Here is a 21921-nt window from a genome sequence, read left to right on the forward strand (position 1 = left end):
TTAACACAGAAACCAACTCTTACTGTACACGTCTCATTGCGGCCACCTGGCGCTACACTTGAAGAGTTTCAATCCAAAGAGACATTTAAAAAAATTTAAAAAAAAGAGTGTCCGACAGTCAACATGATTAAAGACACAATTAGACCTTTGCTAAACTGTGTGTTTACGAACATCGACTATTAGAGGGCCACCCACTCAACACTGAATTCATGATTATGTGGAAAGGAACACTTCATTTGTTGCCCGGTATCAACCTCCAATTCAACCTTAAACAAAACACCAATGACTTGATGGTTCTAAAAAAACAAAACAAACTTTTGGTTGCATTTGTTGTTGTTGTTAAAAAAATTAAAAAAAAGGCACAGCTAGGCTCTCCGTTAACTTGCCGGTCCCGTGGCGGGAACATTTCAAATCAGTTCAACACATTCTCTCAAGATCCGAAGGAGGCAAAAATAAAATAAAATGTAAAACCCCACATTTATACAGACTGTACAAAATTCAGATGATGCATAGAAAACAAAAACAAGTTAGTAAAAACAAACCGAAATAGTGGCAAAATGCATTGCTATCATTTGGTGACTACAACAAACAAAACAAAAACAGTGAGCGCATTAAAAAACCCGCCCTTCAACCCCCCCCCCCCCACCCACCCCCTCTATATTCCTTTCCATACAGTGTTGTCACAAGGAAGGCAAAGCTCCATCATTTGCCCTCGTACTTTGGATTGACGACAGTTGTTACGGCACTTTTGTAGATCGGATTCTCCCCCTGAGAAACACAGAAGAACAACGAGAGTGAGGACCACAGCTGGGAACTTAAAAAAAAAAAAGTCGTCTGGGTCACACATTCAACACAGCACGCGTCAAACCGTCACAAGAACACAATTTCATTAGCGGCAAGCTCGACATTTTAAGATTTAGTCTCGAGGTGCCACGACACACGAGAAAAGGCAGCAACAAAGTATGTTTGGACATCGTCGTCATCGCCATCTGGTTGAATATGTTGTATGAAATGTGGTTGAGCTGCGAATGGTTCGACACGGTTGCCGTGGCGTTAGCAGTCCGAGTCTGACTCTAATCCGTCAATTAGAATCCTTTACTACTACGATCTGCACACGGGGTTCAAATAATATGCACCTGCCCCCTGTGAAGCCAATGCATAAGTGTCTTAAACCTGCATACTTTCGATTGACCAGCAGGGGGCGACTCCTCTGGTTGTATAGAAGTCTATGAGAAAATGAATACTTCCCTCTTGATTTGTTCCCTCAGTAACGATGAGCTTATGGTCTCAATCTCTAGTTTCAAGTCTTCTTCAATACAGCATGATGTTCATTTAGTAAATTATGGTTCATTTAGAGTCAAACAGACCATAAAGCAGGGTATGATTTAGGGCAGAGCTACACGGTTGCCATCATCGAGTTGTCCGTGTTTTCATCTTACAACTTTAACCCTTTCAAAGAGTTTAATCAGTTCTTGAAAGCTAATTGTAATATTTTGGTCGCCTAAAAATTGTATCCGGTGTTCGGTTTGCTCTTTGCTCCCAAGATGGCGACGGACCAAATGCCAAACATGAGGGTTCAAAACGGCGTTCTGCCAACGCCACTGTGACTCCGTTCACTTCCTATAAACAGTCCACGTGCACCACAGCTGGTTAAAGCTTCTATGAGAACCTTTACGGGTTTCTTTGCGGTTCCTGATGACAAGAGTGGTTTCTGTATGATTAACGGCTTAAATTAAACTTTCACTTAAAAATAAAAATGATGTGTTTGTTAACAATGATATCACTGACATTAAGAATTTTTTTAAAAAAGCCCAACACATCACACCAAATGTAGTCAAACAATTGCCTTCTGTGGTTAAGCATGCCGATGTCACAACATGCAGTTGCCAACCGGCGATACAAACTTTGACCTAAAGAGAAGCTCCTTTGTTCCCATAGCTGGGATTCTGGAACTGGTTAATAGGACTCTTGTAAATGGGGTTTCCTTGCTAACATGGAGAAGGAAAGAGGCGGGGAAAACAGAGGGAAGAAAAGAAATGAAGAGACACAGGAAATGTAAAAAGACGAACACAAAAGTATGAAGGAAAATGTTGAGCACAGAGCAGAAAAAGGCCGGAAAGTAATCGCTTACAGGGACCACCTCTTAGCATACTAAAAAAATATGTTTCTCCTGCAACTCAGATTCCTTTTGTGTTAGAGTAATTTCTTCTTTCCTGTAAAATGAGAGTTCCATTACAGGTGTTTTGGTAGCAACGAAACACCCCACAGCAAGTATACATTTAGATATGTAAAAAACAAATCAAATTTCAAAACCCTGAGCGTTAGGAGCACAACGCTATCTTGTGACCGCATGTTTTATTTAAGAGGGGACACAAAAAGCTCGTTCATCACGATGTCCGTTGCCACCCATCGGGGCCATAAACACAGCTGCCGTGACTACCGCACGGTAGTGGAGCCCTCCATCAATGGTCACCCAGTAGTCCTCCTCTTTCTGTGCTTCGTTGCCTTTTATGGTCATGCAGTTGTACCATGTGGACAGTGAGAGGCAGCACCGTCAGCAGAGAGGAAGGCCGCTCCCTGAGCCGGGACAGACTAAACAAAACGGAACAGAGCTGAGGTGGATCAAGGACAGAGTGAAGGCTGCAGAGCTGGAGATCCTCTCCGAATCTACCTCACTAATCTATTCTCGTTTCTGTCTCCACAGCTTTTGGACATTTTCCCGCGGCTTTCTTCACGTGTTTGACTACAGAAAATTAAAACTGTGATCTACACACATCCATGAAACCTGCCATGTGGCGCTCGATTTTCTTTGTGTCTGATGCTTTTGAGATCGAATGGAAGAGGTGGAAACTGATTATAAAAAGGCTGCGTTGACACGACTACAGTTCCAATTTAAAACGCGTATCTTTTGCTAAGTTTACACTGAGCGTCCGCACTACGGCAGAGTTTTAGAACACCGAAAACGGAGGAGTTTGGAATAGTCCTCATGCGGCTGGGCGTGAACGGAGGAGTTAGGAAACGATGGCGTAGACGCCAGCGTTGGGTACTTGATTGGGCCTCAGCAGTCTTTGAGTCGCCACGATCACATGACTGAGCAACAGTTCAACCTTGTGGTCGGTCCATTTTGTCCTTTTCATTGTTAAGAGTCGCAGCTGAAAGGTAATCGTAGTCTGAAATGTGTGAAAGGGTAAATGGTGAAGTTCGCTCCGGCGCCACTCGACTCACCGTGTCCCACTTGGCGTTCATCTTCTCCTTCTCAAACTTGGCGAACTCTCGCCGGTCGTGGATGATCATGAGCAGCTTCCAGATGAGCAGCAGGGCGAGGCCGATCAGCACAATGCCGGCGACCACACCTGCCACGATGGGGATGATGTCGGGTCCCGCCGGGCACTCTGAGAAAACGCACAGAAACCAAATGAAATGTATAGTTATACAGTTTGTTGTTACGCCAACTCGTCCCATGAAATAAAACATGTGGACGCTACGACGCTCGATTGGCTTCACCTGTAACACTTACATTTGTAATGAAGAAACACAGACTGGAAGTTCAAAGTAACAAGTGAGCGTCCAACTACATACCAGAACGTTTAGAAAGAGTTTCCTTTTGATGATTTCATCCACCACAGTATCAGTAGTGATAAAACAAAAAAAAACATTTCTGATTACATTTAGGAGAAAATGTATTCTGTATCCTTGAGGGCTAACAAGAGTGTTGAATTAATTTATTTCTTCATAAAACGTGTTTAAAGTTAATGTTTAAAGCTAAAAATTAAAAGATGTTTCACAACCCTGTATATTTGGAGTCCTCTTCTTTGCCTTTTTAAAAACTCCACGTGGTACTTTTTACTTAAGATCTTTCAGTAGATTTAAAGTGAAGATAAAAAACAACAAAAAACAGTGCAGCCAACCAATAAGCATCCTATTGTCAATCTAATATATTTATGTCTGCACAATGTAGCGGTCCAGTCATACCCAGCGTCTCCACCACGTACACCTCCTTGGTCTCGTTCCGGATGGCGTAGGTGTAGTAGAACCAGCAGTCGTTGGCGTCGCGCTCCTTGCAGTGGGTCAGCGGGAAGCTCTGGTCGGTGGGCTGGGGCAGCTTGTCGCGGTCCTTCACCTTGATCAGCTGGAAGTAGTTGCACTCGTCCTGGCACGTGTCCTTCTTCTCACCGGCCTCGAATCCTCGGCACTGCACGCAATCTCTGTGAAGACATCGACCGGAGGGTTGATTCCCTCTCCGCGTTGTACTCTAGCCAATTGAGAGCCCCACGGCTTGCATTGGCTGAAGGCCAAGCAGCCTCTCATTGGAACCGATGAGCAGCGACGAGTTACTAATCTGAGCTGCCTCCAAGTTACTGGATGAAATCTGAGGAACCCGGGGAGTCAGAAAAGTAGCCAACGTTTGAAAGAGCTTACTCACATATAAAAAGGAATAGAAACTGAATTCCTATTTCTCATTAATTTGTTGGCCTACAAGTTTGTACATGAATGAGTGAGATTTGAATAATATAGAACATCTACAGATTGTTTATTGGAGATTTATGTGATTTATCGGATTGCAAAGAAAAATCCTGTTCCTATTCTGAAAGACTCAATTTAAAAATCATACAACCAATAAACATATGAAGCAAGTTGCACAAATATTTGCACAAACTGCAAAGTCATCCATCTGTAAAATCCATTCTCTTTAATCAAAATTCACAACTCACTTGTGCTCAGCGCAGACGCCGGGGCAGGTGGGGCAGATCTCGCAGGTTGGACCCTGGAATTTGGGATTGGTGCATTTGCAGCTCCCACAGTCACAAGTACCGCGGCCGTTGCAGATCTGGCCGTTCTTGGCGAGGCAGGTGGCCGTCTCCAAGGAGCAGTCGCAGGCGCTGCCCGTGTAGTTGGCGTCGCAGACGCACTTCCTGCAGTCACAGCGGCCGTGTCCTGGGGGAAAGCGCAGGGAGCGGTTACCACGGGCGCTTACAACCACGACGTGGCCGTCTGTCTTTTCAAGTCCAGGTCCTCACCTCCGCAGAGCTTGTTGTTGGAGCGGTCGCAGTTGAAGTTGTCGCACTCGCAGTACTTGCCGGTGTAGATCTCCGTGGGAATCTCCCGCTTCTTGCACTCGCAGGTGCCGCACACGCAGTCGCCAGTGTTGCTGCAGATGTCCGTGCCGTTGTCTTTTCGGCAGTTGGCATCCAGGTCCTCCGTCCGCACCTCGTCTTTACTGCACTCGCAGAGACGCCCGATACGGCCGTCATTACACCTGACACAGGGAATGACAGTTAACCAAACTCAAACGTTATGAACAGATAATATGTGCTAAATGTTTGGGACACAAGTTCCTCAAGTAAAAGTAGGCTGGTCTGAACATACGCGATCACTGGTTAGAGATATACAGTTGTGGCTGAATACTTACTTGCAGGATCCGCACTCAAAGGTCCCGTTGCCCTCGTGGCACATCTCGCTGTTGGGCTTTCCTTTGGCGGCGCACTGGCAGTTGCAGATGAAGTTCAGGACGACCTCCACCTCCTCGGTGAAGCCCAGGGGTTTAATCTTAATGATCTCAGCCTTGCCATGCGATGGACACTTCTTGGATTCAATGGAAATCTTGAAGGACACCTGGGAAGGAGGGTTTGGTCATTAAAAACTATTAGGGGGAAGCCTTGTAGCTTATTGTTCAATTTCTCAAAGTCGGATTATTTGCGTTTCTCATTTATTATTTGTCGTCTTGTTCTTTTTCTAAAACGCATTTGGTTTTACACGCTTTTGTCTCTCCATTTGAAACGGGAAACTCCCCGAGCTGGGAGAAGACACAAGCGTCATGAGAAGGACATACTGTCGTCGTCTATGGCTTCCAACCCCAGAAATGGGACATCCAGGCTGTTTGCATTTTGTGTGACTTTTCACTGACTGAGCAACGCCGGTTACCAATGAGTTGGGATGTTTAGGAATCTAACAAAAAGAATCACACCTACCTCGTCACCGATGGAGATGTTGGAGCACTTCCTGCCGTTGTCCCCGGTTCCCTCCACGCCGTTCTTACAGATGGACTTGTAGTTCATGGAGACTCCATCTGGCAGCCTGCCGTTTTCCAGAATGACCTCAGATGACAAAGACTGTACAAAAGCAAAAAGGGATCCCACGATCACTAGAAGGCTCTTGTGATATGGATCATCATCATCTAAGCATACAAGACTTTTACATGTGAAAACCCAGTTGCTATCAGGCAGCAGACTTTACTTCATTAATCTGTATGTTATGGAGTAAAATGGACCGCGTTCATGTCACGTAAATGTGTGCATAGCATTTAAAACCAAGGTAAAAGTAGTCACAAGAATATTGCCCTCACTTTGATTATTTATCTTTCATGAGCTCTTGAGGTGGTTCATTATGATCTGTATTTATGAATAATCTTTAAAAAGGATGTTGAACATTTTCCCCAAAAGAACACAAAACATTATAAAATAAATAAAGCCATCTCTTAAAAGCCGGGGACGTGCGGTTTGACTCACGTTGTAAGCGTCAATGATGAGTTTGATGACGTTGCTGGAGTTGGAGGACAGCGTGCCAACGGCCGATTTAGGAATGAGATTTTTCAACTCCTGAAAGAGACGCAAGAACCGAAAGGTAAGAACAAAAAAAAGGGAATCAAATGTGCATCTACTTTCCAATACAATGTACAGAAAACATAATGTTTACCTTGTAAACAGGCTGGAATTCCTCCGTGACGGCAAAGATGGTCTGGATGTTGTGATCGCTCAGTTTCTGAACCAAATGGGCGATGGAGGGATAGTCCTATCGAAGGATTCAGCAACAAAAACAAACAAACAAAAACACACGTTATCGTCAATAAAAGCAGAATTCAGCTACCATTTAAAACCCCACCCTGTGGGGACAAATGTGGGTCTGGGTAGAAACAACTCAATAAGATCAATAAGAAACCGAGACAATCAATGAAAGCTGAAAACACAGCTGCTCAGTCAATTCTCCCTGGATAAATCACGCATAAATAAAATAAATGGTACGACATACATAGTAGTGGCTCATGGTGTACATGTTGTTCTCCAGGTGACACCTGCCGTCGTTGGGCAGGACGATGCCGCCCAGTTTGCCGTCTCCAGCGAAGTGGAAACCGGCATCGGTGGAAAACACCAGCAGACGAGTCACATTCCTCCAGCCGATTTGGTTCTGGGAAGACGAACACAAAGAGAGTCTTTCTCGCACACGTTCACAAGGCGCACAACAACATGAAAGAAGAAAAGAAATCGTTCTTACCTCACAGACCGCCACCTGCATGATGGCATCGAAGCCCCCCTCTGGAGAGTCCAGGTTCCCCGAGATCTGCTGCTGACTGACCAGGCGATTGAACTCGTCTCCCTTGTCCGTCAGATTCAGGACGTTCTTGTAGCTGAAGGGGCTGGTGCAGTTCTGGTTCCCCGTGCAGGGGTTGATGAGCCTGGCTGGTGTGGTGCTGATGTAAGGCATGACCGTCTTCTCCACGAAAGAGCCAAAACCTTAAAGAAAGGAGAACGTGTTCGTACTCGTGGTTGTGACAAGACAGCCTCTCTGTTGATCATCACGGAGTTCTTCTTACCGATCCGGAAGTCTGAGGTGATCTCCTGCATTTCCCTCATGAGGTCAGTGCCGAGGTTCTTGACGTTTTCCAAATCATCTTTCATGGAGAAGGAGAGGTCCATAAGGTAGTAGAGGTCAATGGGGTAGTCCTCTGCACGCTTGAATTTCAGCTCAAAGGTCTGGGGTTCACCTTATTGGGGGGGGGAATTTTTTTTTTTTAGTGGAATTTAAGAGATTATGACAACAGCAACAATTCTTTTCATATTTCTTGAATTAATGTGAACATTTTTACTAATCATTTTTTTAAAGATCAGGCATGGAGATTTTTTTAAAAAGGCAGCAAAAGTCTTCAGCTTTAACAGGAAATCCTTCTTTTGGTCAATGTCAAACTTTTGGTCAACCAACACAAGGACTTTAACTTAGTTTCAGAGCTGGTTGACATGCACTGGTTCACCCAAAGACTGATAACACCAAAATGCATGCTCTAAATAAAAACTCTCTGTTCCAAGAGACCTGCCGACAGAAGATGAACAGTTACCAGATCTGAGCGTCAGGGTGAGTTTCTGGGGCTGGATCTGGGTGATCTGCTCCGGCTTCAGTTTCTCGGCCACGTCCTTGTTGCGGTTGGTGACGGGCTTGTTCTTGTTGATGTTGACGCTTCCTCGCGGGTTCTCAATAGTGGTCACGGCACAATTCCTCTTCTTCAGGGACTCCAGATCGTCACAACGGGCCGACTTGGACTGACCCTCAGTGAGGAACTTCTGTGAAGTAGCACAGGAGGCTTTTGTGAAGTTTATTTTAAATTTGCACTAACTACCTAACTCAATATTTTACCTTGGGCTTTAATGTCACACACACTAATCTGACATAACTGATAAAAGATGTTATTCATAAAGACACTTTCCCGAGTGTAATGTACAGGAATAGGGACTGGCATTGACAACTAGTCACACGGTACGTTGTGACAAACATGTTAGAGGAACAACTGGACTTTACATTAAATCCTAAATAGGTCACTTTACGTTATGTTTATACCAAAAGGTAACGATTTGTCCTGCCGTTGTGTTATTATTTGGGGTACGAATGGTGCAGATACAAGTATTTAAACGAACGAGGCCTCTGGAATCAATCCATTTGACTTTAATTTTGTTTTTTGGGCCATTGTTCAGCAGCAGGAGATGAGAAGAAGCAGATGACGTGGGAAGTCTGGCTAAGAATATATATATATATATATATATATATATATATATATATATATATATATATATATATATATATATATTGGATCCACATGATATCCCACAAGGCTGAGCGGAGGAGAACTTGAGACAATTAACTCCGTAAAAACAAAAATAGTGCGATGACCCAATTCTTTCCATAGAGGTTTTTTTCCCCCTCATGTATTTTGCAGTACACAGCAGAAATACAAGACACCTTTTGTTCTGAAGTAATGTTGCATGGTGTATCAACACACTTAAAAAAAAAGGTACCGCGATACCCGTACTTTACAATACTGCATATTTTTTAGTATCGATACTTCTTTAAAATAGCGAGCGATCAGAGCGCACGCACTGTTCCGCTCCCTGCCATGCAGCCTGCAGGCATTGACTGCAAGGGGGCGGGGCTTCCCAGAGCTCGCTCAGAGTGATCGCTGGGGAGACGTCAAGTACAGGAGACGTGGCGTCAAGTGCAGGAGACGTGGCGTCAAGTGCAGGAGACGTGGCGTCAAGTGCAGGAGCTTTTGCCGACCGTCCTCGGCTTTTTTGAAAAATAAGATGCCAGAAGTTAAATGTGGCCATACTTTGCAGACAGTGAATGCAGACAAAACACACACGCACACGGCTAATATTAATGCAATTTGTAAAGTGTTCAAAAAGTTGTGCAGGAAAAAAAGCTGGTAAAAAAAAAGGGGGAACCATACAGATGATTCATTTATTACTATTATAGATAAATATAGCAGTAACGTATCGTATTTGTGGTATTGTATCGAATTCAGGTATCGTATTGAAGTTTCTCTCTCTCTCTCTCTCTGTCTCTCTCTGTCTCTCTCTGTCTCTCTCTCTGTCTCTGTGTCGTGATGGGATTTCTTTGTAATTTTAGGGTTGATTTTGAACATAAAATGCCCTCCTCAGCTTTTGAGAAGATCCAACCAAAAAGGAACATCAGGACTGCAGATTTCACCTCAAGCAACCAAACACGGCCGAGCTAAAAGTTTCAGTCATGTTGCGATTTCATAACCTCAAGAATGGATAACAGTCTGCCGTCTGACAGAGAAATACAAGCAAGATGTACAAGGAATGTGGCTCTCGTCATGTCCCAAACGGACAAAAAATACCCAGAGACAGATGTTATTTTGTTATTCACCAAGAGACTCACCTTTGTGAGCAGTTTCAGAATTAGTACTGACTTACAGGGCCAGGCTGACCAATCAAATCTCACCATTTTGGATAAATACGTTAACTAGTTAATGATATTAGGGGATGACGCTCTCAGGTAATCACGATATTTTGGTGAGATATTCACTGCATATTTCACTTGTGAACAGTCAAGTCACCTCAGAAATGTGTCACTTAATTGCTGCACAACACTGGATTACAAAGCCCCGATTGTTTTCTGTTTTTCAAACCGATGACTTTGTTTGAAGTCATCATAACAGAGCAGGGTCTCATACTCTCTATATCACAGTATGAATATGACCGGTGATACTAAAAGGGGCTGCAAAAAAATAAAAAAAAGACTTGACATTTGCTGCACAGCACGACATGTAATTCTAATATTTGTCATCCGTTTGTGCAGCACATACATTGTGCTGCGGTTCGTTCCCTCAGAATACGCGCCTCGAGTACAGAGAAGATCTAATTGAAGAGGATTAGACAGCCAACGTTTTTACTGACATGAAGTAGCATCACTCATGTTTACAATTAGTACACTACTTTGAAGTCGTTGTGGTTGCCTCGTCTTTGGTTGAAAAGGAGAGAGAGCAAGTCTCGTGAACGTCTTACGCCTCCTGTACTACGCTAATGTGCACGTATATCTATAGATGTATCTATTTGCATAAATAAGACAATGAAAACAAAGACACATATTGTATTACTTTTTTTTAACCCCGCTAAAATAAATAGAAATTAAACACTGAAATTATATTTTGAAAACATATCTTTGGATAGTATTTGTATGACCCAAGTCTGTTTTGTTGAGATTAATTGTCAAAAGGTGACATTTAAAACGTGTTCCTATAAAACGTGTCCCTATAAGCGACTCGCTGCTTGTTGTTAATTCAACCATTATGCAATGCTGCCACTGAAACCACGGCCACTTCCAAATAACCGTTGATCAAAATCATATGATAAAAACACTTCGGTGGCAGCTTTACTGATTCTACTCACTTCAGCCGCGCACCATCCGCACGTCTCGGCGACCTGGATGCATTCCCCACACGACTGTGCGTTCGCCTTGATGCATTCGCTTCCCTCTGAAAAAGGAGACAAAACTGAATTTCCATTCGTTCACTAACTCAAAACAGCTTTTGGGGGGTTTTTTTTGGGGGCCGCAAGATGCAAAGAGCTTCCCAGTCCAGAACACTGAGTCACGCTGAGAGAAGCTCCGGGCAGCTCACCAAGTAATGACTTCACCTTGTAAAACGAAGAGAAAAAAAAGCCACCAGGACCCACAGTTATAAACCCACAAATGAGGAGAGACAAGATTGTGAAGAGTGAGGTGGATTAAAGTATTACATTGTGCTTCAGGAACTAAGAAATCAGAGTGAGACCATGACAATCAACATGCACATGAAGAGTGACAATAAAAAACTACGGTGGCTGTATTCCTACGCTACGAGTTAGCTCAGTTACTTAACGGCTACGATAAACAAACAAAATGTAGCAACTTTATAAAATGTTCTTGGTCTTACCTTGCTGAGCCCAACTGCCACCGAGGACCGCTGACAACGTTGCTATCAAAAGTAACCGCAGATCCATCTGTGACAAGAAAAATGCAATAACTCAGTGTTGCAATTTTAACAACACAACGGAGAAAGAAAGAGATCTGAATCAGGCTGCTTTGTTACTTGTGATTTATGTTAGTGACAGCTAACATAAAAGTGCGTGCGCGTGTGTGTGTAACAGGCACGTGTGCTTGGTTGTGGTTGTCGATGTTTAATGTGAGACAGCCCCATCTTTATAAAATATTGAAAGACATCCATATGCTAGTGGCGTGACCCTCACAGCTGCGTTATGCTGAACCCTTTGTGACACAGCTTGTTCTTACATGCCTTTGGACATGTAAGAACGTTAGAGCTTAAAGAACCCCCCCCCCCCCCCCCCCCCCACACACACACACAAACAATGAAAAGGCTCTCATGGACATGCGACTCTTAAAACAATAGTTTGAATGTTAATGAGCCGTTAACAACATCTTTCATGGTGTAAAGGCTGCATCCTGACGTGGAGGTGAAATACCTCCGTTACTGTGAAGCAGCAGAGGGGAGGAGCAACTCTCATTTGGCCCATTCCAAATATGGAGGGAACGATTTGCCCACTCAGCTGGCAGTTTCTCACCACATTACACATCAGCTCACGGAGGGAAACGAGGAGAGAGACTCTTGAGGAGATGTAATAAAAATGTGGCGTAAAAAAGGAGCGAATGGTCACATTTACACACGAGGTGTCCGGTGTCAACCACACAGATTAATATATCGAGTCTAGCAGCAGACTTGTAATATCTGGGGCCGAGCGGCAGCAGGCGCTTTAAGACGGGCGACATATAAAAGCTGCCACAGAGTGCAAAGTCCTGCAGGGGAATCACTGTGGTTCACGGGGGAGACGTCCTGCGATGCCTCTCGACCGCACGCGGCTGCTGAGCATCAACCACAACACCAAGAACACACCTGAGCAGAGGTGGTTAAAGAATATGTGTGTGCTAGCAGCATGGAAATAGCTTCGGTGGCGGGTTAATATTTCTTACGGAGCAAGTTCTGTACAGAAAAAAAAAAAAAAAGAGGTAGGCGTGTTTACGTGTGCGTGTTCCCATATTTGGTCAGGATAGCTTCCTGAAGCGCTGCCATTCCCCACAACTCCAGTGACACACTTCCTTGACTGTGTGGCCAATCCTCAAACTTAGAAACTCAGACCAACTTTCTGTGTACTTGCCCCACTGTAGGGAAACCAGACAGCGTAGAGAGAAGCCAAGTCGACAGCTGTGTGCCCCAAATATAGTCCCATCCCTGTTGGATATGCGGAGGCTAATATGCACAGTGTCAGCAGATAAGGGTATATTTACATTTACACGACACAAGATAAATATTGTAGGGACGTAGAGGTACAACTAGCGGCTGTACTCTCTCCAGTAGATGCAGAGTGAACCGCTGTTCGCTGCAGTCTGTGGGTCAGAGGGTGCAGGCATCTACGAAAACAACCACATCCTGTTAAATGCAGCCTAATGACCAACTTAGCTACACGTTTGCTTTAAGTGCTTTAGTGATAGTTATCACACAGCAAGCCTTTGGACATGATTGGAGAAGATTTGGAGAACAGAAGCAAAATGCATTCGCACAAGAGAAAAAAAGTTAAGGAGATTATTATCTTGATAAGTCTAAAGACAGTTTTCTTGTGTTTTTTTTTCTGAATTAACAAGAGCAGCTTGATTTCATGGAAGCTTTGTTTTTGGGTTGTATACATTGGGGGATAATCCCACCTGTACGCAGGTCACTCTCGCTGGACTAGCGAGTGAGACAGCTTGTTGCCACTGCTGTCATTAAGTGTAATCCCTTCTGTTATGTGGTCAAGTGAACAGTTAGCTGACATGTAACCTCAGGCCACATCCACACGACTACGTTTCCATTTTAACACGCATATCTTTTGCTACGCTTACACTGAGCGACGGCAGTGCGCCGCAGTGTTAGCGCACCATAAAAAAGTTAGGAAACGATGACGTGGACGCCAGCGTTCTACTTGATTTGGGTCTTAGCAGTTACGACGTGTCTTTCGTGAACGGAGATCGTTTTTTCTTTTAAAAACGACAACGTATCAGTGTGGCTGTAGCCTTAAACTGACCTGTACCTGCAATCATCAATCATGTAGCTCGCTCAGCTGGAGGGCCAGAATGATTAGCATTAGCAGAAGCAACCGTCCTCTCACGCAGGGGAGCGCTACGCTTTCTTAATTCAGAAAAAGTAATATTGTTGTCCATTCTGTAAAAGAGAACATATTTTCTGGCCAGAAAGAAATGGAAATAATGTTTTTTAAATATAGTTGGCAACAAGGAAAAAAAATAATAATTTAAAAAAAACACACACAACACACCTAGCAAGATGTTTAGTCAAATTCAAGCCACCACCAACTGCGAAGGCTTTCTACGCTATCGGGGCTCCTCCCCAACATTCCTGAAGTACAGCTTTGTTTACCACTCTGGGCCTCGTCCTGCAAATTACAGAGAGATGACAGATTTGGGAGCTATTCGGGGTCTCCGGTGCCACAGTAATGGCATTAGGGAGGAGGCAAATCCATTTCTGGTAAAGATCTTGGGGCACGATAGTTTTGGACACAGGCTTCTCAGCTTCAACGTCTACCTCGAATTAAATATTTAAAAAATATTTTATGTAATCGATCTGCTTTTCTTCAACAGCTTTCATTGGAGGACCAAGTAAGAGACAATTCAACGGATTAAGAACACCAGCGGCTTTTCGTGAAGAGTGTTTCGATACCTTCTCAGAATCAAAGCACTGTAGCGAGTGACAGCTGTATTGTTCTATAACTTTAAAATGGAGGAAGATTAAAATCCGCCGCCACCGCCGCTGATAAGAGCCGATGGCGCCGACAGAGACCAATGAGGCCCTTATCCATAACGGACGGTGGTAAAACTGCTCCTCATAACCGAGGGACATGATAGGAGGAGGCCAGCTGGCGAGGGGTGAATTCCTGAACTAACTCTTGCAGCAAAAGTCTGTCTGTGGTTGGTGACCGAATATTTAGAGTAACAGGAGCACACCGTGTTGAATCATGACTTTGTATGGTCAGGCTGGAGAAGACAAGAGAGGACACGCGCTTTGTGTTTGCGATGTTGAACGCGTCACGGTTTTCCATTTACACGTCTTCCTCTGTTAATAGTAGAGTCGCTGAGCTCTTTCCAGCACACGTACAGTAACTGAGGCAGCGATACCGACTGGACTTTCTCAGACGTGGACGTGTGGGACTAACAATTACAAAACAGGCTTCTGCTTTTTATAGTCTTGATAAAATAGGCGTGCGGATGCAGTCGCCAGAGTCTTACTAATAAACACCCAAACTGTTGGCAAGTATCAATCTGAACCAAGAAGTTAATTAATTGATTAGTGTTTAATTCATTCTTTTTCTAGTTCCAGCTATGCAATTATGAGGATCTGCTGCTTTTGTTAAATTACGACAATTAACTGAATATCTTTGGGTCGTGGAATGATGTTTGGAAAATACTAGTAATATGAAAACGCCAACCGAGGCTCTGGGAACCAAATTGTCTCGATATAGAACATATTGGAATATAATGTAATAAAAGGTTTGATCGAGTCAAGAGGCCTCTAATTGGTCTGAGAAGGTGAAGACATTTTAAATCCAAACGGCACACTAGACAACATCTGCCGGGTGTAATGGTGACCTTCTGGAATGCAATTTCTTCTCAGCGAATGGATACGGTCCAGTGCTCATTGAAGGGCTCAACCATGCCCATCAGAGCTGGATTGAGAACGGGAACGTCATCTTCCTGAACCCTCAGCCAGAATGCGATGACAGAAAGAAATGACAAGCCTGGATGAAATTGACATGGCTTCAAAAAAAGGCTGTGCCAAGTAATCAGCTTGAGAAAATTGCACCTTGCAAAAAGGATTCTGCAGCTTCAGAGGAAGCGGAAAATTACTTTGGAAGGACCGATAAGTCACTCACTACTGAATGGTGAGGGCAAAATAAGAGCCCCTCTTTACCAATTTAAAAGCCTGGCAAAGTCAGGTTGTTAAAATCTGTCTTTACACAATGTAGCGTGTTGTCTGGCCTTACAAGAGACCAACGCTTCCCCCTGTGACTCAAAACCTGCAGAGTAATGTATTTTCCAACAGTTTTTCTCTTCCTGACCGTGTCATGGGGGGCAGACAAATGTTTTATCAAGAAATGTTCCTCCCGATGGCTGCCGAGTGGAGCGGACTGAAACTCAAACCTCCACAGTGCCTCCCAGTTATGGTTCACTGGCTTCAGACAGGTCAGAGGCCTTTCGGTTCAATCTGCTGTCTGAGAGTACGCCTCAGGGACCACAGACGCGCTCGCTCTCGCATTTGAATTCACAGAAAGCGTTCCTTTGCTCGCACATGTAGTCGTGTTGAAAATAAAATCGACATCCTGTGCGACATCGCTACGTACACTTGTTGGTGGCATTTCTGTGGTGATGGAGAGGCAGTGCTGATGGACAGTTTGGGGAGTAGGCGTTGATCGAGAGTGAATTGTTTTTATCTAAATGCCCGAAAACCTGCAATTTCATATGATTCCGAATAAAAAGGTTACAAATCCTGAGAAAAGTTAAATGAACCATCAGACACATTTTAATTAATAGCTATCCCTTCATTATCTCTGGTTGTACTGACCTTGTAGATCTGTAATAAGTGTGTTTAATTAATGTGATGAAGTATCGTGAGTCACAAGATTGGCCTTTTTTTCATTTGTAAACTCAATTTCCAGAAAAGACATCCACATGCATTTAGTTGCCAGTTTATATATTAAAAAAAATTAAAATAAGGTACACACGGGACATTGTTTTCGTTGCAGACTAACTGGGATTCCCCGCTGGATGTGAGACGTTAGAGCTGCCCGTCCTTCAGCAGCATCTCGTGGGGAGCAGAGTGGCCATCGGCAGCAGCATCGGAAGTTTACCAAACTAAAACTGTGTTAAAGTCAACAAAAAGGAAGAAAACTAACCCCCCACAGTGCGTATCGGCCGTGGCAAGTGTGAGTGGAATCTACCTGCACTGAAACAAGCTCGCAGGCAGACTAGGAGCCTCGATCAATCAATGAATCCGGTCTACATGAAAGTCATAAATGTTCCAATTTTGATACGTAGACTACATTAATTACCACAATGGTGATTAATTTAGAGCAGCTCTTTGCAACGTCACAGAAAACGTTGGGAAAGGTAAAAAAACAAAACGTTAAAATCTCACAATCACTCAAACTGTTAGTTTGATAATCAACAGCTGGACATACGCTTGTGAGTCAGAGTCCAGAGGCTTTGAATTAGACTGTGCAGACATGTGTCACCACTACCTCTTTGTTTACCCCTTCCTTGTTCATTGACAATGGTGCAGTGATATTATCTGCCTTCCTGTGGCCTTAAACAGACAGGCCCGGTGTGGCCTGAAGGTGGAGCGAGGCACATCTGTGAATATTTACTTATCCCAACAAAGTCCACGTTTAGACTGGATGACAACGGCTCAACAAATGGGTCCAATACCGGTAGTCCAACTCTTAAAATAAATAAAAAGCAAGCAGGACAAAAGCAAACAGCCAATGATTTCTCTTTGTGAACGCGGAGAAATTTAAGTGGAAGTCATTGCAAAAGCTACCGCAGCTCTAGCTGGTGTCTCGGTGCTTCCTCGTTTCATGCGATCAGAGGTTAACCGCACTGTGCATCATTAACCCCGATGGTTGGCTCACTTTTTTTCTTCTTCTCTAGTGTGAAAACCGAAGTGTACATTCATCCAACTCCCACATAACAATGCGAGCGCAGCTTGTATTGAACGACATTCTATAAATTGTTTTTTTGTGATATTAGACGGCTCCACATTTGTATAGTCTCCTCACGTAACTTACAACTTTAAACAACGTTTGTATCCACTTTATTGCTGCACAGAGTCCGAGCAACATTATGCATATCTCGACCACGTCCATATCTCATTTGAGAGCTCTAACAGCTATGTGAACGCACCCTTTTTGCGTGCCACATAATGCACCCCGGTGTAAATAATGAATGCTGCTGCTAAAGAACTCCTGTGAGTAACATGCAGAGTGATTGGTGGCGTTCAACACAAGCCGGCATTGTTCACGCTGGGCGGATCATCTGGTGGTCGGCAAACCGAGTGAGGTGCACCCCCCACCCCCCTCAGCTCTGTTTGACACCCGGTCAGCCAGCCGGCCCCCACCTGCTGCAGAAAGTCAATCCACTTTCAGTCCATTAGGTCTCCAAACGCCTCAGCATGACTCTGCATCCTTAATGAAAGCCACACCCAGGACCCCCCCACCCACTTCCAGCAGACTGTTGAAGGATCAGGAAGATCGCTTCTGACTCCAAACGCAGCATGTTTGACGGGAACCAAAACCACGCTCAGGAAAACCTCCTCCATCGGGCTAACTGAACTTTTAAGTGCTGTCAGATTAGATTAGTGCTACCGAGTGAAGTCTGTTTCTTTAGCCAACGCATCAGAAAAAAGGACAAATTTGGACCATCTGACATCCAGCTGACTGTATAAAATTTTTTTTTTTTTTTAAACTGTCAGTAACATACCAACTTTCCGAAAATGAAATAAAGGGAATGTATCAAAACTAATAATTCTGACTTCTATGAACATATTTATATTTGTTTAAAACAGCTAAACGCCGTAGAAATCAGACAAAGCTAATTGTCATACAGGCTGTGCACTCCGTAGACACAGCAGACAGGTTTTAAAAAGAGCTTTTTTTTGTTTTTGTAGTTGGAGGAGATCCCAATCTGCCCTCAGGGAGATGAGATAACACATTCCATCTTAACTGCCTCCATACTATGTTGTGGGGGGGAAAGAAACGACGTCACTGAAATATGGGGAGCTTTTTTCGACATCTTTCTAACGTGAACCCCGAGTTCACTCTGGTGTATACACTCTGTGTATGACGACATTCTTAGGCCTAAAAAAAAAAAAAATTCCTACTGTCAAGTTTTAAATCGTCTCACTCAAGCTTTTCTTTGACATACTTACTGAGACTGGATTTAATTTCCAAACACTTTATTAATGAAGTGACTTTTAAATTAGATATCTTGTTCCCCTTTGGTGTTTTAAAACAGTTAAGACTATTGATGTGAGATATATATATATATATATATATATATATATATATATATATATATATATATATATATATATATATATATATATCATCCTGATGGAAATGACAAAACAATATTACACGATTTAACTGTGACATATTAGTCTCTCAAAGTCCATCTCTCTTTGTTACTTTTAGAGAGATGCCAATAAATTTCTTTAAACAAAAATGGTAATAAATGTTGGATTCAAGCAGCCTTCTCGGCTCAAGCCTTTAAAACTAGCATCCCTAGGTCAAAAAATTGAAAAGGACTGGGCTTTTTTGGGACGATGAATGTATATAAAGTTGTATTTAACACACGGATCAGTACTGATATCAGGGGATACGCAGGGACAGGTTTCGGAATTGGTATCGGGAAGGAAAACATCTTATGGATCACTTGATAAATTACCTAAACTATTCATTGATTAACAAAAACTTTCACAATTACATTTGGAATTCTCTGACAGATCGATGCAACCTTAGTTACCGTTTCATACCTTGGTCTCAAGTTTGATCCTTCATTCTCAAAATTGCACTTTTTTGTTGTGCTCTTCAGGTAAGTTCCCCATTCACAGCAATATTATGTACTTCCAAGAAACAGATAACAATATATCTGTCAATCTTCTTGTGTTTCTTGACGCAGTTTTGACATAGCCATGTAGGGATAGCTTATCCTCTGAACCATGATCGTATAGCTCTACAAATACCCGTCCTGCATGATTCGTCTGGTCGTCACCAGAAGGCCAGATCATCCGTAACTCATATTTCTGACAAGTAGGAGGGGAAGGCTTGGAGTTGAGTAACCGAATGACCCTTCAAACTGCCCCACACGCCTTGCTCCTGGCCGAGCACCGCTCACTCTGTTTAAACAGCACAACAATGTAACTAAGGGAAGTGACTCAGTGGTCCACGGGGAGCCTGCTCCGGTCTGCAGACTGGTCTCCGCTCATGTCTGCAATTACCAGGCCTGGTGTGTATTATCTGCAGCCATGTGATATGCATGTACGATGTGATGTGCGATCAAAGACATAGTTGTTTTACTCACCTCGATACGATGGTGTTGCTATGTCATTACGATGTCTGCCTGGAAGCAAAGACGGGCTAGTAATCAACCCATTGTATGCTCTTGTCCCAAAGTTAGGCCTGGTTGGGACACAGATCACTAGCTCAACAAATCAAGCCTCTCCCTGAGGATTAATAAAGGAGAAGAAAAACACTCCCTCGGGGCACAATTCCTTTACAGGAAGTGAACGAGGCAGGCAAGACCGATCTTGTCCAACTTACATACTGCACAGTCAACCGTCCTGAATCAGAGCTGTGAGCACGACTGAACAAGAGTCTGGTTAACCAATCTGGTCGGCTTTAAGTCTCACCATGTCCTCCATCGCAGTGCATACAGTGCCTAATGGAGTTGGACAAGAGTGGGGTTTGTTTCAAGAGATCCTTTACAGGTCGAACTTCATTTAGATGTGGCTTTCTCTTACAAAGAGGTGGTTGTTTAGTTTTCTTCTTCTTTGTGTGTGTATATGTTGCCCTAAAAGGGCATGAAACGTACGTGTTCAAACTCACACGTCAAAGACATCTGCAGAGGGTTTTTAAGGACAAATTGAGAAACGTCTTGTCGGACAAATGGACTTAAGTGCTTTAGCAGCATTTCTAAATAAAACCAGGTGTTTTTTTGTTTTTTTAAATATGACCTCCACTTTTTCAGGAGACAAATCCTGATTGATGATTCTGATGGCAGGAGCCATTAATGATCTCAGAAGACTTCCCAAGTCCTTCTCGTGAATAGTGTAACTTGACGAGCTTGCTTTTCAGTTTAAAAGATAAAACTACAAACCTGTCTCTAAATATATCCTAGGGGACTTGACGCTAAACAAAAGTATACTGGAGAAAAATAATGTGAAAGTAATTTCACCACACACACACACACAAAAAAAAGCTACAGAAAGTTTTTAGTAAGTTTTAAACACCCAGTAAGAACTGTAAAGGCCTTTGTGGTGGTTCTGCCTTTATGTTAAACGCTCCCATGATTATAATAATAGTTTTATGGGTTTTATCACACTATCCTCTCGTACTTTAAAAACAGCCAGACTGCCCTCTGTGGTCACGCAAAGAGGCTCGATGGCCTACTTTCTGTACAAAACCACTAAATGTAGATGTATTGAGGGACAGAGTTGAGGTGTTGGTTGGAATACGCCGACTTGTTTAAAAAGCCCCGAGCTGAAAAAAAAAAAGGAAATTAAATCTTTAAAAGCTGTCTTTCGACTGCGAGCTAGCCAGCTAACCCAGACGTCGTTAATCCACACCCAAAGTTTAGCCCCGAAGACCGAAGACACATTCCTCGCTTCTCCCCTTTTTGTGTGTGTGTGTGTGTGAGTGTGTGTGTGTGTGTTCTCGGTCGTCAAATGAGGGAAACAACGTCGGTTGAAATAACAACACTCACCTCGTGTTGATGCTAAAACTCAAGTTTCCGTTGATTCAGAGTGACATCGGCCCGAAAAAACAGTCCTCTTTTCACAAAGTAAAAACGGTCACTGAGACGTTAGCTTAAAAACTGTTCTGAGGGTCCGCTTTGTTTTAGCCAACGGAGCGCGCCGCTCCGCCAACTGCCGCACGTTACGTTTCCGCTCCGCGCACGTCAACGCTTGACGTTACTTTAATACAAATAAACAGCACTAAAATAATGGAGTATATTAAACGGAGTCCTCGGCTCGCCCGAATACGTTACAGCCGTAACGCTCCACTGATGCTGGGGCACTATTTTCTTCTTCTTCTTCTTCTTCTTTTTTTTTAATGTCCCAATTCAACAAGCCTTTTTCTTCTGAGTTTAAACCCCGCCCACACAAGAGGAGCAGCGGCACGTAGCGGACAAAGGAACAAACACACACACACACAGTGAACCCGTTTTCATATCGCTCGGATGCCGTGAACGGTTCCAGTTCACACACACACACGCACACACACACGCGCGCGCGCGCACACGCACACACACACACAAGTCAATATAGGTCAACATTTATTTGGATTTTACCACATAAAAAAAAAGTATGTATTCATATTTGAGTGGTAGTGGAACTTTAAACACAGTTTTGAGAAGTCCTGGAAGAAGTATTAAGACCTGTTACATGAGTAAAAGTACTTATACTACACTGTGAAAGAATTGCAAGTAAAAGTCCTGCATTTAAAATCTTATTTAAGTAACGTTAAACGTATTATAATTATTTCAAGTGTTTGAAGTAGGTTACACGTTGTGCAGGAAAATATCCCCACTATATAATAG

At 43.4% G+C, this 21921-nt stretch overlaps 1 protein-coding gene across 1 annotated transcript; it reads right to left on the reverse strand.

The window, feature by feature from the left end:
- Positions 1-655: 655 nt before the first annotated feature.
- Positions 656-21457, reverse strand: LOC117746128 (integrin beta-1-like). Its single transcript, XM_034555000.1, has 16 exons — positions 21085-21457; positions 11480-11546; positions 10956-11041; positions 8108-8330; positions 7589-7759; positions 7270-7508; positions 7027-7182; positions 6694-6789; positions 6507-6596; positions 5970-6110; positions 5411-5613; positions 5019-5257; positions 4713-4935; positions 3973-4205; positions 3226-3392; positions 656-768 (listed from the first exon to the last, which is right to left on the reverse strand). Exons 2-16 carry the CDS (start codon positions 11544-11546, stop codon positions 703-705), a joined length of 2400 nt encoding a protein of 799 aa, XP_034410891.1. The 5' UTR covers positions 21085-21457; the 3' UTR covers positions 656-702.
- Between the last annotated feature and the right edge of the window lie 464 nt (positions 21458-21921).

This window comes from Cyclopterus lumpus, chromosome 17 (assembly GCF_009769545.1).
Source record: "Cyclopterus lumpus isolate fCycLum1 chromosome 17, fCycLum1.pri, whole genome shotgun sequence".
Classification (NCBI taxonomy): Eukaryota; Metazoa; Chordata; class Actinopteri; order Perciformes; family Cyclopteridae; genus Cyclopterus; species Cyclopterus lumpus.

Bases quoted from the DNA above. Each gene is read 5' to 3' on its own strand.
- LOC117746128 (XM_034555000.1), bottom strand. From the start codon at position 11,546: ATGGATCTGCGGTTACTTTTGATAGCAACGTTGTCAGCGGTCCTCGGT. The intron at 11,042-11,479 runs GTAAGACCAAGA...CTCCTTTTTCAG, and splicing joins TGGCAGTTGGGCTCAGCAAG to AGGGAAGCGAATGCATCAAG. The intron at 7,509-7,588 runs GTAAGAAGAACT...CCTTTCTTTAAG, and splicing joins CACCTCAGACTTCCGGATCG to GTTTTGGCTCTTTCGTGGAG.